The sequence below is a fragment of the Panthera tigris genome, chromosome B4, assembly GCF_018350195.1.
Source record: "Panthera tigris isolate Pti1 chromosome B4, P.tigris_Pti1_mat1.1, whole genome shotgun sequence".
NCBI classification, from domain to species: domain Eukaryota; kingdom Metazoa; phylum Chordata; class Mammalia; order Carnivora; family Felidae; genus Panthera; species Panthera tigris.
The window spans coordinates 120702564-120715533 of NC_056666.1; the positions used below are offsets into that span (position 1 = coordinate 120702564).

General features: G+C 36.7%; 2 protein-coding genes across 4 annotated transcripts in view; one reads left to right on the forward strand and one right to left on the reverse strand.

Moving 5' to 3' along the window:
- UTP20 (UTP20 small subunit processome component) overlaps positions 1–8202 on the forward strand; it is a 108620-nt gene extending 100418 nt beyond the window's left edge. For both annotated transcript variants that reach the window (XM_042993011.1, XM_007085664.3), the window contains exons 55-62: positions 302–433; positions 883–1015; positions 2607–2794; positions 3523–3594; positions 5538–5837; positions 6043–6169; positions 7444–7589; positions 7869–8202. In XM_042993011.1, coding sequence (XP_042848945.1) covers positions 302–433; positions 883–1015; positions 2607–2794; positions 3523–3594; positions 5538–5837; positions 6043–6169; positions 7444–7589; positions 7869–8024 — 1254 coding nt within the window. In that variant the 3' untranslated portion in view covers positions 8025–8202. The remainder of the gene's footprint in view (positions 1–301; positions 434–882; positions 1016–2606; positions 2795–3522; positions 3595–5537; positions 5838–6042; positions 6170–7443; positions 7590–7868) is intronic.
- The window catches only part of ARL1 (ADP ribosylation factor like GTPase 1), a 32658-nt gene that overhangs the window by 8581 nt on the left and 11107 nt on the right, over positions 1–12970 (reverse strand). The window contains exon 6 of one of the 2 annotated variants that reach the window (XR_006220179.1): positions 12402–12488. Coding sequence is in view for 1 of the 2 variants with exons in the window: in XM_042993012.1 (XP_042848946.1) it covers positions 12458–12488 (31 nt within the window). In the remaining variant the exon portion in view is untranslated. Of the gene's footprint in view, positions 1–11465; positions 12489–12970 lie in introns of those variants that run through there. The other variant, XM_042993012.1, reaches the window with a different exon arrangement.

Below are 12970 nucleotides of genomic sequence, written 5' to 3' on the forward strand. Positions count from 1 at the left end.
TCTGACTTCAGCTCAGGTCACAGTCTCGCAGTTCGTGAGGTCAAGCCCTGTGTCTGGCTCTGTGCTGACAGCTCGGAGCCTGAAGCCTGCTTTGCATTCTTTGTCTCCCTCTCTCTCTGCCCCTCCCCTGCTCATGCTCTGTCTCTCTCTCTCTCTGTCAAAAATGAATAAACATTAAGAAAAAAATTAAAAAAAAAAAAAAAGAAATATTGAGGACAGAGTCATGCCCATTTTATGAATTTGGAAATGGCATACCAAGTTGTGTTATTAACATTGTCTTTCTGTGGTTTATTTTTGGTAGAGCTTAAATAGGCAACTAGCTGCCCTCATCTGTGGTTTGTTTGTGGAAAGTGAAGGAGTCTCTTTTGAGAGAAGACTTGGAACTATTCTTCCTGTGATTGAAAAGGAAATTGATCCTGAAAACTTTAAAGATGTAAGTAATTTGCCAGAGAATAAAACTTGTGCTAATTTTTGTAGTTTTACTTAAGGTGGTTTAGCTAACAGCTTAAATATCATGTGTGTTCAAAAATGTTTCTTAATGAAAGCAAGAATTCAGCGTAGCTGGATCTTCTTTTTTAAAATGAGATTTAAAGTAAGTTATCTTCCATAGTATGTGAAGATCGAAGTTTCTCCAGCAGGGTGATTTCACCACCCCACTGCCAACCCCTCTAGACACTTAGCAACACCTGGAGACATGTGTGGTTGTCACAACTGGAGTGTGGAGGGTGCTACTAGCATCTAGCGGGCAGAGACCATGAATGCTGCAGATCAGCCTGTAGTGCAGAGGGCAGCACCCACAACAAAAAACTGACCCAAAATAACAGTAGTACTGATAGAAGCCCTGAAGTTGTCTCAATGGATTTATATCCATCCTGTTTTTAGATCATGGAAGAGACTGAAGAAAAAGCTGCAGATCGCCTTCTGTTTAGTTTTCTTACACTGATTAGTAAACTCATCAAGGAATGTAATATTATTCAGTTTACCAAGCCCTCCGAGACGCTGAATAAAATCTGGAGTAAGTATTTCCTTTTTATTTACATCTAAAAACAAACATATTAGTTGTGACAGAATTACTAAAAACCAATTTGGGGAATTAGAGTATGAATACTTAGAAAGTCTATAATGTCAGGGGAAAAGTCCATGAGAAAAAGATTTGAAAGACCCTTTCAAATTGATTATAGTGAAAATGTTTCTAGGAAAAATAATATGTTTATGATTTCACAAGTAATACATTTCATTTGTAAAAGAAGGAATATTAATTATGGGAAAGTAAAAGAAAGGAAAGTTTTTCAAAGTCTTCCTTGCTGCTTGGTGTTAATTTGGTATATATTTCCATCCAGTCTGTCTTTTTGTTATATATAGACACAGGTTGTTTTTTTTTTTACAGAGATTGCATAGTTCCATATAAACTTATATCTTGTTTGTACCTAAATAAGAATATTATTATACTATAACACACTCAGTAGAAAGCTTTTTAAAATAGCTGTAAATAGTCCACCATGCAAATATGCCATGATTTAGTAAACCATTTAACCCTTGTGAGACATTTAAGTTTTTGTCTATCACTCTTTTTTTTAATATATATATTTATTTTTGAGAGAGAGCACACGAGCAGGGGAGGGACAGAGAGAGAGGGGGACATGGAATCCAAAGCAGGTTCCAGGATCTGAGCTGTCAGCACAGAGCCCAACACGGGGCTCAAAGTCAAGAACCATGAGATCTTGACCTGAGCCAAAGTTGGACACTTAACCAATTGATCTACCCAGGTGCCCCTGTATATCGCTCTTTAAATAACAAATAAGATCCTAGAATTTTTAATTTAACATACTTAATCTTGATTAGCCAATAGGAAACAGACATTGGAATGAATGCTTTAAGTACCCACCTGTTTTAAAAGAATTCATGATTCTATGGAAATTACTAAATTACTATACGGCCTACTCTGGTATGATTCCACAGAGACATGGCCAGATTATTAGAAAATACAATACATATAGAACAAAAGTAAAGCCATGTTTATGAAATGTATAACAGCATAGACTAAAACTCAGATATGATATGGTTCATCCAGAATTTTAATCTTGTTCCCTACAACCCACAAGGCTTTTCTACTGTATTTTCCAAGTGTAATATATGGAGGGTGTCCATGTAACATAAGAGTGTAAGGTTTGGGGCCAGATCAAGCTGGGGCCCAGGCCTGGTTTTGCCTGTTACAGCGTGGTGCCTCATCTGGCCCCTCTGAAACATTTCCTCATCTGTAAAATGCAACTGACAGTTGTAAGGTCACAGAACTGTTGTGAGGTCTAAATGAAACTGTTGTGAGGTCTATATGTAACACACTGAGCCCTGTGCCTGGCACACAGAAAGCCTCAATAAATGATAACTCTCCACCAATTTCAATAACTATTAGGAACAAACATGTGCCTGTATACAAATTTATATTACCTAATTTAGAAATTGTAAATGTTACAGCCAAAAGATGTTGTTCATCTTTGGTTCCTAAATCCAAGCACATAATAGATAGCGAATGCGTAATCTAATCATATTTACCACCAAAGAGTTGGGAAAGCTGTGAGACATCTGAAAATGCATTTTGGTTCCCTTAGGTTATGTTCATTGTCACCTGAGACATCCACACAGCTGGGTGTGGCTCACTGCAGCCCAGATTTTTGGATTGCTCTTTGCCTCTTGCCAACCAGAGGAACTTACTAGAAAATGGAAGTCTAAAACAACTAAAAAGAAGTTCTCAGAACCTGTAGCAATAAGATTTCTAACAAATGACCTTGAACAAAAGGTAAGATTTCTCTAAAACCTTTTCTTTCCTTTGTGATCTATGTGAGATGTTCCTTCTGGTTCATGTAACTATTTGGGGGTTGGCCCTTGGGAAAAACTCTGACAGCTAACTTGTTGCACGTTTCTGTAGGTGTGCTGGGAACTAGAAAGGGTCAACCTCAAGGCCAAGGTTTTTCAAAGATAATTTTTAGACTATCAGTCTAGTCCACTTCTGTTGTTCATCTTCTATTATTGGTTCAAGTTCTTTATCAACACTGGAAAATAGGATTTATTAAAATGAGAGCAATACTGTCTATCCCGCCTCCTTCATAACCTGTTGATTACTGAGATCATGTTCATGAAAATCTTAGGTAGAGACCACATTACATCCATCTCTGATTTCCTAGGGCCCAACACAATGCCTGACTCATAGTGGAGACTCCATAAATAGTGAATGATTGGAAGATGGAGGGGGAAAAAAAGGAAGAAAATACTGGACTGTTGTAAAGTTTCCTGCTAATAATCTGAGGAATTATTAATATCCCCAAAGCTTGAAAATATCCCCTTTATTTGAGCTAAAATGTTTGGGGCAGGTAGAAAGTAGAGATCTTCCCTCTCCAGACCTATACAAGTCATTCAGAACAAAATCTAGCACTTCAGTTATATTATTATGGTTGGTTACTTGGACTTTTTAAAAACAATCAGAAATACCCTGCATAGTGTCTGCCAATGTCCATTTTCTTTTCACAGATGAAAAGTATCTCCCTAGCCTCTTGCCATCAGTTGCATTCCAAGTTCTTAGATCAATCTCTAGGAGAACAGGTCAGTATTGTCATCCTCCTGGTTTAATAGAAGGGATCTTTTCTACCAAGTCTAGGAATAGGCTTACATTTGGTATTTGTGGGGGGTTTTGTTGGTTTGTTTTCCTATTTTAATGCTTGGGGAATTAAATGAAATATAGGCATACACTGAAATACATGTTCAGTTATAAATCTAATCAACTCTGGAGTCTATGTTGGGGTTATTCTTGGCTTCATTTAAAATGCGCAATACAGATGGTGCAGTGAGAGGCTGACTGTTAATCTTTTCATGTTCAGTTTTAACTACTCAACGTTGTGACCAGCTTTGAAGGGCTTTGGTTGGTTGGTTGGTTGATTTTCATTGTCCCTATAATGAACTACAGTACTGAATTTCTTTCCCTTACCCCTGGAAGTTGAAGAGAAAGCAGTAATAGTTATGTTACAGTGTGGTGTGAGAATTGTCTATCCTTAACTGAAGGCAGATAAATCACTAAAAACTTTGTTTTCATACTATAAAATGTAACTGTAAGTAAATTGTGAATATAGAGAAGCATGTATAAATATGCAGTAAATGTAAATTACTTTTGAGTAAGGTCTATTCCCTTTATTTTTTCCTCCTTTGATAAAGCCATCGGGCTGGTAGATGAGATACACAGATGTGGTATCTTGGTATGAGCAAGACACTTATTCGTGACTCTTGTCATTATGGACACAATGGAGCGGCAATACAGATTAAGTGATGGGACACAAGAAGCTAGGTGAACACTGTATCCAAAGAGTGATCTCAAGTAGGATGCCATAAGCCCTGATATTTCCATCACTTTTTATATGAAAATATAGTATGCTTCATTATATGGCAGGGCCAGAGAAAGAATAGATAGCTATTCAGTGGATAGCAAAGTGAAGCCAAAGAAATCCTACCAGGGTAGATAGCAGGTGGTGTCTCACAAAATATCAGTCTTAATAGAGGCTGACAGATACAACCATGGAAACTAGGGACAGGAAGGGATTTACTAGTACTAACCCAGGATGAAAGAAATCAATGGAATTTAGTTCACTGTGATCTTACGGTGAGTTAACTGTGAAGTGGCTGCCACAAGGGGAAAAGGCCTCCAAAACTGGGACTGTCTTTAGGGAGACCAAGCTTCCAGAAGGAAATTATAATCTTGGCATGAATTCTCGATGGCCAAGCTAACCTTGGACAGTATGTGGGATTCTGAGTAATACATTTGGAGGAAACTTTTGGCACACAGCGCTCCCAACAGAGCAGCCAGGATGGTAAAGGAACTCAAAAGCAACTTGACTTCCTCCATCACGTAATCAATGTGAAATATCTATGTCAGAGATTTCATGGATGTCAGAGTTAGGGACTCACTATATGGGACCATTATTATAAGACTCAAATTGGTCCCTGGGCTATTTATCTGGATCACATGATTTGAGGAAGAGCTCAGTGTTTAAGAACTTAGGCTTGAATTCTAAAGACCATTCAATCTTGGCTGACGACTTGCTTTGCCTTTGGGTGAGTCAGTAACTCTGAGCCTTGATTTTCTCTCCTGATAATAGTATCTAATAGTGATATTTTAAAGTTGAATTAGAATGCTGTATATAGAATCAGTGCTCAATAAGTGGAAACTGTTATTTCTATGAAGAAATTTAATAGAGGAGGGATGAAAGTTCTCTCAAAAATGTAAATGGATAGTCTAGAATGAAATTATTTACTTATTCTTTGTGACCTTAAAAGGTAGAACTAGGTCAGGTAGATAAGTTACATGGAAATGGGTTTGGGTATACTATAAGGTAGAACTGAATTATCAAAAAATGGATTAATCATCAGTTTAATAGTGGCAATACCTGTTTTGGGGGAGTTTTTTCCTAATTGTAGAATACCTATTTTTTACTGAGCCATATCTGTTTCAAAATCAAAGTCCAATTCCTCCCTTTCTCTCCCTTCCTTTTTTAAAGGTTGTTAAGAATTTGTTATTTGTAGCCAAAGTCTTATATTTACTGGAATCTGATTTTGAGGATAAGCAAGGTGAGATAAAAGAAGACATGGAAGAACAAGCAGCTTTGGGAGATGGTGTAGCCAGAGAGAAAATAAGAAAACGCAAGTCCTGTGCAGATGAGGAGATGGACTCTGACAAAGAAGAAAACAAGGAGGCAAAGGAAGAGCCCAGCAAGCCAGCCACACTGCTGTGGTTGATCCAGAAGTTGTCCTGGATTGCAAAACTGGAAGCTGCCTACTCACCTAGAAACCCCTTAAAGGTGCAGTGAATGTTCAGAATGCCTGAAAGTAGTCATTTTTTTTAAAAAAGTATTTCAGTGTTATTAGTAATCCTCCCACATCTCTAGAAACTCTTCAACCAAAAACTGCAATAATATCTGCCCCCAAAGAGACCTTTTCTGAATTGTTTATATGGCTGCAATAAAAGAAACACTTCAGATAACAATGAATGATCTGTACTTTCAGAGAACATGCATCTTTAAGTTTCTTGGAGCTGTGGCAATGGATCTTGGAGTAGACAAGGTGAAGCCGTATCTCCCAGTGATCATAGCTCCTTTGTTCCGAGAACTGAACAGCACCTATTCAGACCAGGGTAACTGCAACCTGTTTTCTGAATACCTGTACATTAGAGATCCTCACTTCTCTCCTAAATGCTTCCTTCTTTTCTATCTTCCTTCCCTGCCAGAGTTTTAAGAAAACTTGCTAGGTATCAAAACAATAGCAAACAAGTAAGGCATCTTTGTTTTATCTACGACTGCCTTCTGTGTGCTTCCTCGTGTCTAAGAGTGATGTTTCTCTCCTAAAAGATGTTTTACTCCTAAGCATAGATTAAATATTCAAAGAAAACTATAAGTTGAGGTGGTTCTAAACCCCATAGTGCTATGGACAATAATGAACAATAAAATGTCATGGTATTCTCTTATTGTGAACTGTAAGGCAAAAGTATGAAATACTTTAAAAATATATTGTTTACTTTTCCTATATGTCATTTTCCTTGCCTGGGCATTTATTTGTACATTTCCCTCACTGATCCTAAATTCTCTTTTGATGACAGGAAAAGAGGGAATGGGGGTTGGAAAGAGGAGGTAAAGTAGGTATTAAGTTTTAAAATAAAACAAGTGAGTATCAAAGCAGGAACTATACATTTCCTTCCTCTCAGAGAGGAAAAAGCAATGGTCAAGGCCAGGTCCACTTTGGTTCTCATTATTCAGCATTTATTGAGCATCTAATATTTGCCAGGTACTGGGGGTTCAACATTGGAGAAAAGACCTAGTCCTTATCTTCAAGAAATATTCAAAGAAAACTTTGTAATGTAGAACAGCTGCCCTGAAATTGAATACAAAAATATGTGGGTTATGTGTATTTGGGAGACAGAAGGTAGGGAAGGGTGGGAAAGCAAAGATTTTTGTCAGTTTCTCAGGAGTCTTAACCTCCCCCCACAACCAAAAAAAAAAAAAGCTGTGGCCAGAACTAAGCATCTGTGACCCATGAATTAGAAGGGGCATAGAGAAATATTTACCTTTCCCATCTGCAGAGTTGAGCAGGTTAATAAAGTAACCCAAAATGTTTCTGTCAGCTTCTCAAATTAGTGTCTTCTGAGCCAGGATTCCACTGGTAAGTGGGCTTCATGGAGTCTGTGATACTCTTAGTGCCTCCCAGATGAGTGGTGGTGGCTGGGAAGTGTCCTACCCAACACTTCCTTTTTTCACATCTCAGAAACACAGAGGCTGGTTTTAGATCAGTGTTTAATGTTCAGGTAATAAAAGTGATGATTCCACAGGGGGTTGAATTTTGCATGTTCTTGATTTTATAGATGTTAAATATGTCCTTTCCTATATGACTAATTATTACTCTGTGTGTGATCAGATCCTCTGCTGAAGAATCTATCGCAGGAAATCATAGAATTACTCAAAAAGCTGGTTGGGCTTGAGAGCTTCTCCTTAGCTTTTGCCTCTGTACAGAAACAGGCTAATGAGAAAAGGGCACTCCGGAAAAAGAGGAAGGCTTTAGAGGTATGTTTGCTGTTTGAAAATATAGCGTGTTCCTTAATAGATATTTTTAACCACAGGTGTGTGCATGCGTGTGTGTCACACTTAACACAGAGAGGAAAGAGGAATTGGCTGTGTTTGAGAAGTGGGGACTTTGTAGGTGGGGCTCCAGATTTTCTTTAATGGGAATGTGCTGCATATGTGATATTTAAAGGTGAACAAAATGGCCCATTTCTGCATTTGGTTTTTATTGGTTTAATATTTACTTTTAAAGTAATATAAAATTTCTATTCTTTTTTCAAGTTCGTAACTAATCCTGACATTGCTGCCAAGAAAAAGCTGAAGAAACACAAAAATAAAGGTGAAGCCAAGAAGAGAAAGATAGAGTTCCTGCGTCCAGGCTATAAGGCCAAGAGACAAAAGAGCCACAGCCTGAAAGATTTAGCAATATTGGAGTAATGTGCTCCCTCTGCTGATAAAGTATCTCCATTTACCCCAAAGCCTGAACTTCCTGGTATATCTGCTGGTCTGAAATCACAGCAGATTTTATTATTTAAGTTACAATGGCATAGATTGTATATTATACAGTTTAATATAATCATGCTCATATTTTTTTAAATTAAAACATTTCATAATATTACTGTATCTTCACTGTCTAAAAAAGCAATAAAAAGCTTACAAATTATTTTTTTTTTAAGCACACTTTAAGATAACAAGACAATATAGAAGTTAGGAATAAATCAAATGATTTGCAATACTTTTAGGGAGAAAATTACAAAATTTTATCAAAGGGCACTAAAAGAAGGATATGCACAAATGGAGGAATAACCATGTTCATGGATAGGAAGATTTAATATCATGCTAGTTCTTCCCAAGTTAGACCCCATTGGCTAAAGGCATATCTGTGTAAAATCCCAAGATTTCTTCAGATTATCCTAATAGGATTCTAAAATTTATATAGAAGATAAGCCGAGAATAGCCATGATGTTCTTAAAAAGGGTAATATGGTGAGGACTTTTCCCTGTCAGATATCAAATGTTAAGTCACAAAAAAGTGCTGCCTGTAGTGAACATGTGATAAATTCTACATGAAAATTAAGAATTTTCTGCTTGTAAGACACAACTAGGATATGGTATGTAGCATATACTGATAATGAATTTAGTAGAATCCAGGATATAATGAGTAACTATGAATCAACAAAGATAACCCAATAGAAAAAGTGTCAGGAGAGAAATAGTCATTGCACAGAAAAGAAGTAAAGATTAATATTTAGCTGATGTGGCTGTACAGTTCTTAAATATTAAAGTACTTACGTACTTTATGTACATATATATATACTTATGTCTCACTGCCTTGAGACACTCAAGCTACCCTGGCTACCCAAGTCCCTAGATTCCCTATTTCCCCACACCAAAAATTACAAGATTAATACCTAGACTGGTAGAGGGTCCTCCTCTATCAGCTATGTCTGGTTGTTAAATATTTTGAATCAGTCTTTTATAATTAGGAAATTATTAGGAATATGCAAGTTAATAATTAGGAAATGCAAATTAACATCAGAATGAAATTCCATTGAACCATTTAGATTGATAAAGTTGACAGTATCAAATATTGGCAAGCTTGGTGGAGCAAAGGGAACACTTATAAACCACTTTGGAAAACAGTCTGGCATTATCTTGTTCACCCATATGGTATTAATGGTATCTTGGTCTCACTCTACAGTTGATGTGGAAGCAATATTCTTTAGTGCTCAATAGAGGGAGGAAGAAGATCCATCCTATGTGCCAGGCACTTTGTTAACATTTTAGTCTTTACAGTGTTGTTCAAAGTTTCCTAAAAATTGGTTCCTATTTTACAGATGAAGAAACAGAGTCAGGTTAAGTAATTTACCTAAGGGTAATACAGGTTGCAGGATTCATACCCAGGATTAAAAGCCTATGCTCTTTATAATTTCTAAATATGGAGTCAGAATGTAGCATAAGGCATAGAAATCAAATGTTCAAACATTCTTGAACTTCAGCATCTGTGTTTTGATGTAGTTTGTCTCAAACAGGAGTTCTCACACTTCCAAGGAGTTTGTAATGTGCCAAGAGCATAAACATGGTGCATCACAGAAGGTTGATTTCAATTAATTCTAAGTGATTTATAATATATGTACTGCTTTTATAAGAATTTTTAAAATAAAAAATCAAAAGTTAACACTTAGGGAAATTTCAGAAGAAGAAGAAAAGTAAACATCCTCAAGGATACTGAGCACAATTTAGTAAATAATTACTGAGTGCCTACTATGTGCCAAGTGCACCACACTACATGCAAGAGATACTAACAGTAAGATACGGTCCCTTGGAGTGCCTGGGTGGCTCCTGATTTCAGCTCAGGTCATGATTTCACAGTTCATGAGTTCAAGCCTTGTATCAGACTCTGCTATCACTGCAGAGCCCTCTTTGGATCCTCTGTCTCTCTCTACCCCTCCCCTGCTCATTCTCTCTCAAAAATAAATATTAAAATATTAAAAAAAAAAAAAGATCCAGTCCCTACTTTCAAGGAGGTTACATTTCCACAACTTAAAGTGTACCTTGTATTCTAATAACAAAATTCCACCACTCTCAATTTTTTTTTTTTAATGTGAACACCCGACATAGCACAACTACCAGAGTTATAGAACATTAGAACTAAAAGAAACCTTTGATAGGATCTGTCCAAGTCTCTTGTTTTATAAGAAAAAAATTGAAGGAATGACCATTTGTGCCTAGAATTCATGTGTTCTAAGTTTGGTGCTTTTCCCATTTTCAAGCTTCTCCAAAACAATATTCAGTAGATTTTTATACATAGCACTCAAACTCCTGTAACTTACCTGTACAGTTGTTTCCTGCTACACAAGGACCTCATAATTTATACCACATTAAAGTACATGTATGCTGTTTGTGATATTCTATTCTTTGTGATAAAACAGATCCGGATCATCCAAGTGCTTGCCTTTGCTACTACTTCATGTGCATTCAGTATTCAAGATGGCAAGAGCAATGTGCTGGGCAACATCTGCCTGCCAGGGCCTCTCTTGCCCCACACTTACATTCTCACAGTGTTCCTAGACTGCTGGCTGGGGGCGTACTTAGCCACTTAGATATAAACCCAGCACCAGACATGTGCCACTGACCAGAAGGGAACCCAAGTATAGGTGGGAGAGATACTATTTCCCTAGTTGACATATACCTACTATTTCAACCATGCACATATTCTGAGGTGCAGTAATATGCCAGGCACCACACTGGATTCTAAGTATATAAATATGAAAAGGGCAGTCTGTACATCCGGAGTGATTTGGAAACGATGAAACAAAGTTAATTACATGCTCAGTTAATATTAGATGTAGCACTGAGAACACCTGGGCCTGAAAGATCTCCAGAAAATACTTCAGAGACCAAATTAAGAGTGGGTACTGGGGAACAAGTTAAAAAAAAAAAGTAAAAGTCTCACAGGTGAAAAGAAAAAGCCACATTCATTCGATCTGAATGACCAAAAGTATGAAGGAAAGAGGCTAGAGGCCAACACCTAGAAAGACTGTGGCAGGGACAGGTAATGGACCCCTGGTGTTCCCAAGAACACTAGTAAGGGGCATCAGGTTTTTTAAATGCTAGTTGTCCAACTTAAAGATTCTCCCTAGTTTTAGTAAATACAAGGGACTATGTTTACTTCTGTCACAACTGTAGCCAATCCTGTAGTGGACTGGATAGTTTGAAAAGTTCCTTTGAACATAACTTTTTGATAGCCTAGTAGTAAGTGTATTTTTTTAAAACCAAGAATGCTTAATTTCTCCCTGTACAACCACTAATTTTTTACTTTTCACCAAATTTACATGTCCAATTATAGATAAAAGAAATGAAAGACAGTCAAGACATCTTTTACAATGCTTCTTAAAATAGATTTTTTTCAATTTCCTTTAATATGTTGTGGATTCCATCAAATATAACCATTTAGGAGTGTTTTTACTACCTCTACTAGTATAGACAAATTTACAGAAATTATTTTAAATGTATTGTCTACTTCAATTAGCATAATTTTGTTTAAGCAGTTACAGTTGTCTGTGTTGCCAGTGTTGACATTTTCAGGAATTAATGGTATAGTTTATGGGACAAGCTTCTGACCCTGAAATCTCACTTTGAGTCCTGTTCCCACCTCACTAGCAGGTGATCCTGAGCAAGCCAACTCATCAAAATCTTGGGTCCACATCCATAAAATGAAGACCTTTACAACTGGTGCTACCTATATGACAGGGTTCCTATATGTAAAAATTTTCCAACAACTATATGGTATTAAAACATGACAATTACAGAGGTGAGTGAGGTTTTAACTGCCAAAATAATTATTTCAGCTTCATGCCTGTAACCAAAAGCTTTTAAACAAAACACCTTAAATAAAGTAGTCATTAAGCAAATGAAGACATATTAACTCAAACTATGTTCCTAGCCTATTGAATCTAACCTCTGGAAAAAACTTAATTCATTTTATAGGGAAATATATGAGTTAAGATATTTATTAGTGTTTATACAAACAAGATGCAACCACTGATTCAAAAATAGGAGGGTATTTTCCTCAATGAGAATACATTCTTTAATAGGACTCTATTTGAATAAGAATTCCATACAAATAGAATATATATACTTAACACAAGAAAGGAAGGATCTTACATTACACAAAACAGACATTCAGTTGGTTCAATCATGGTGAGCTACCCTTCCAACTGAATACTTATATTTATTACAAATATTGCAGTCAGTTCAGTATATGCCAACAATCACAGAGTTTTAACATTTAGTAGCACGAAGCACACTTAACTGTTTCCAAAGGGATATGTGATGTAGTTTTCATTTCAGAGGAATGAAGTGACTGAATTACTGTCTGCTCTTTAATGTTTCAACTAACCTGTGAAAAGAAAATGAACAGTTTCATAAAATTAACCTCAAACTTTCAGGTATAAAACATGATCATTTATAGTAGGTTTTACACTGGAAGTGGATTCCAAAGCACTTTAAATGATGAAAGCTAAGATAGTTATATCAGAAGAATAAAGTTATAGACTCAATTTTGATGAAGGCCTCTCTTAGCTTTTACTTTTATCTATGCTCTGAATGAATCAAAAAAAAATAAAAGACCAAATATCTACTTTCCAGGCTGTAACTACTGCAGCAAGGCCAGATGTGGATAATTCAGAGGTGAAAACTATTCTCAGTCCTCATGGAGCTGAAAATCTAATGAGCAGATCACAAATCAATTATAAGACAGTATAACTACTACATTACTACTGGTCTGTGACAAGGATATCTACAAGTGCGGTAGGCATTGGGCACGGAGACGTGCAAGGAAAGGTTCTTGAGAAGAAGACAGTCTTAACCTAAGTCCTAAAG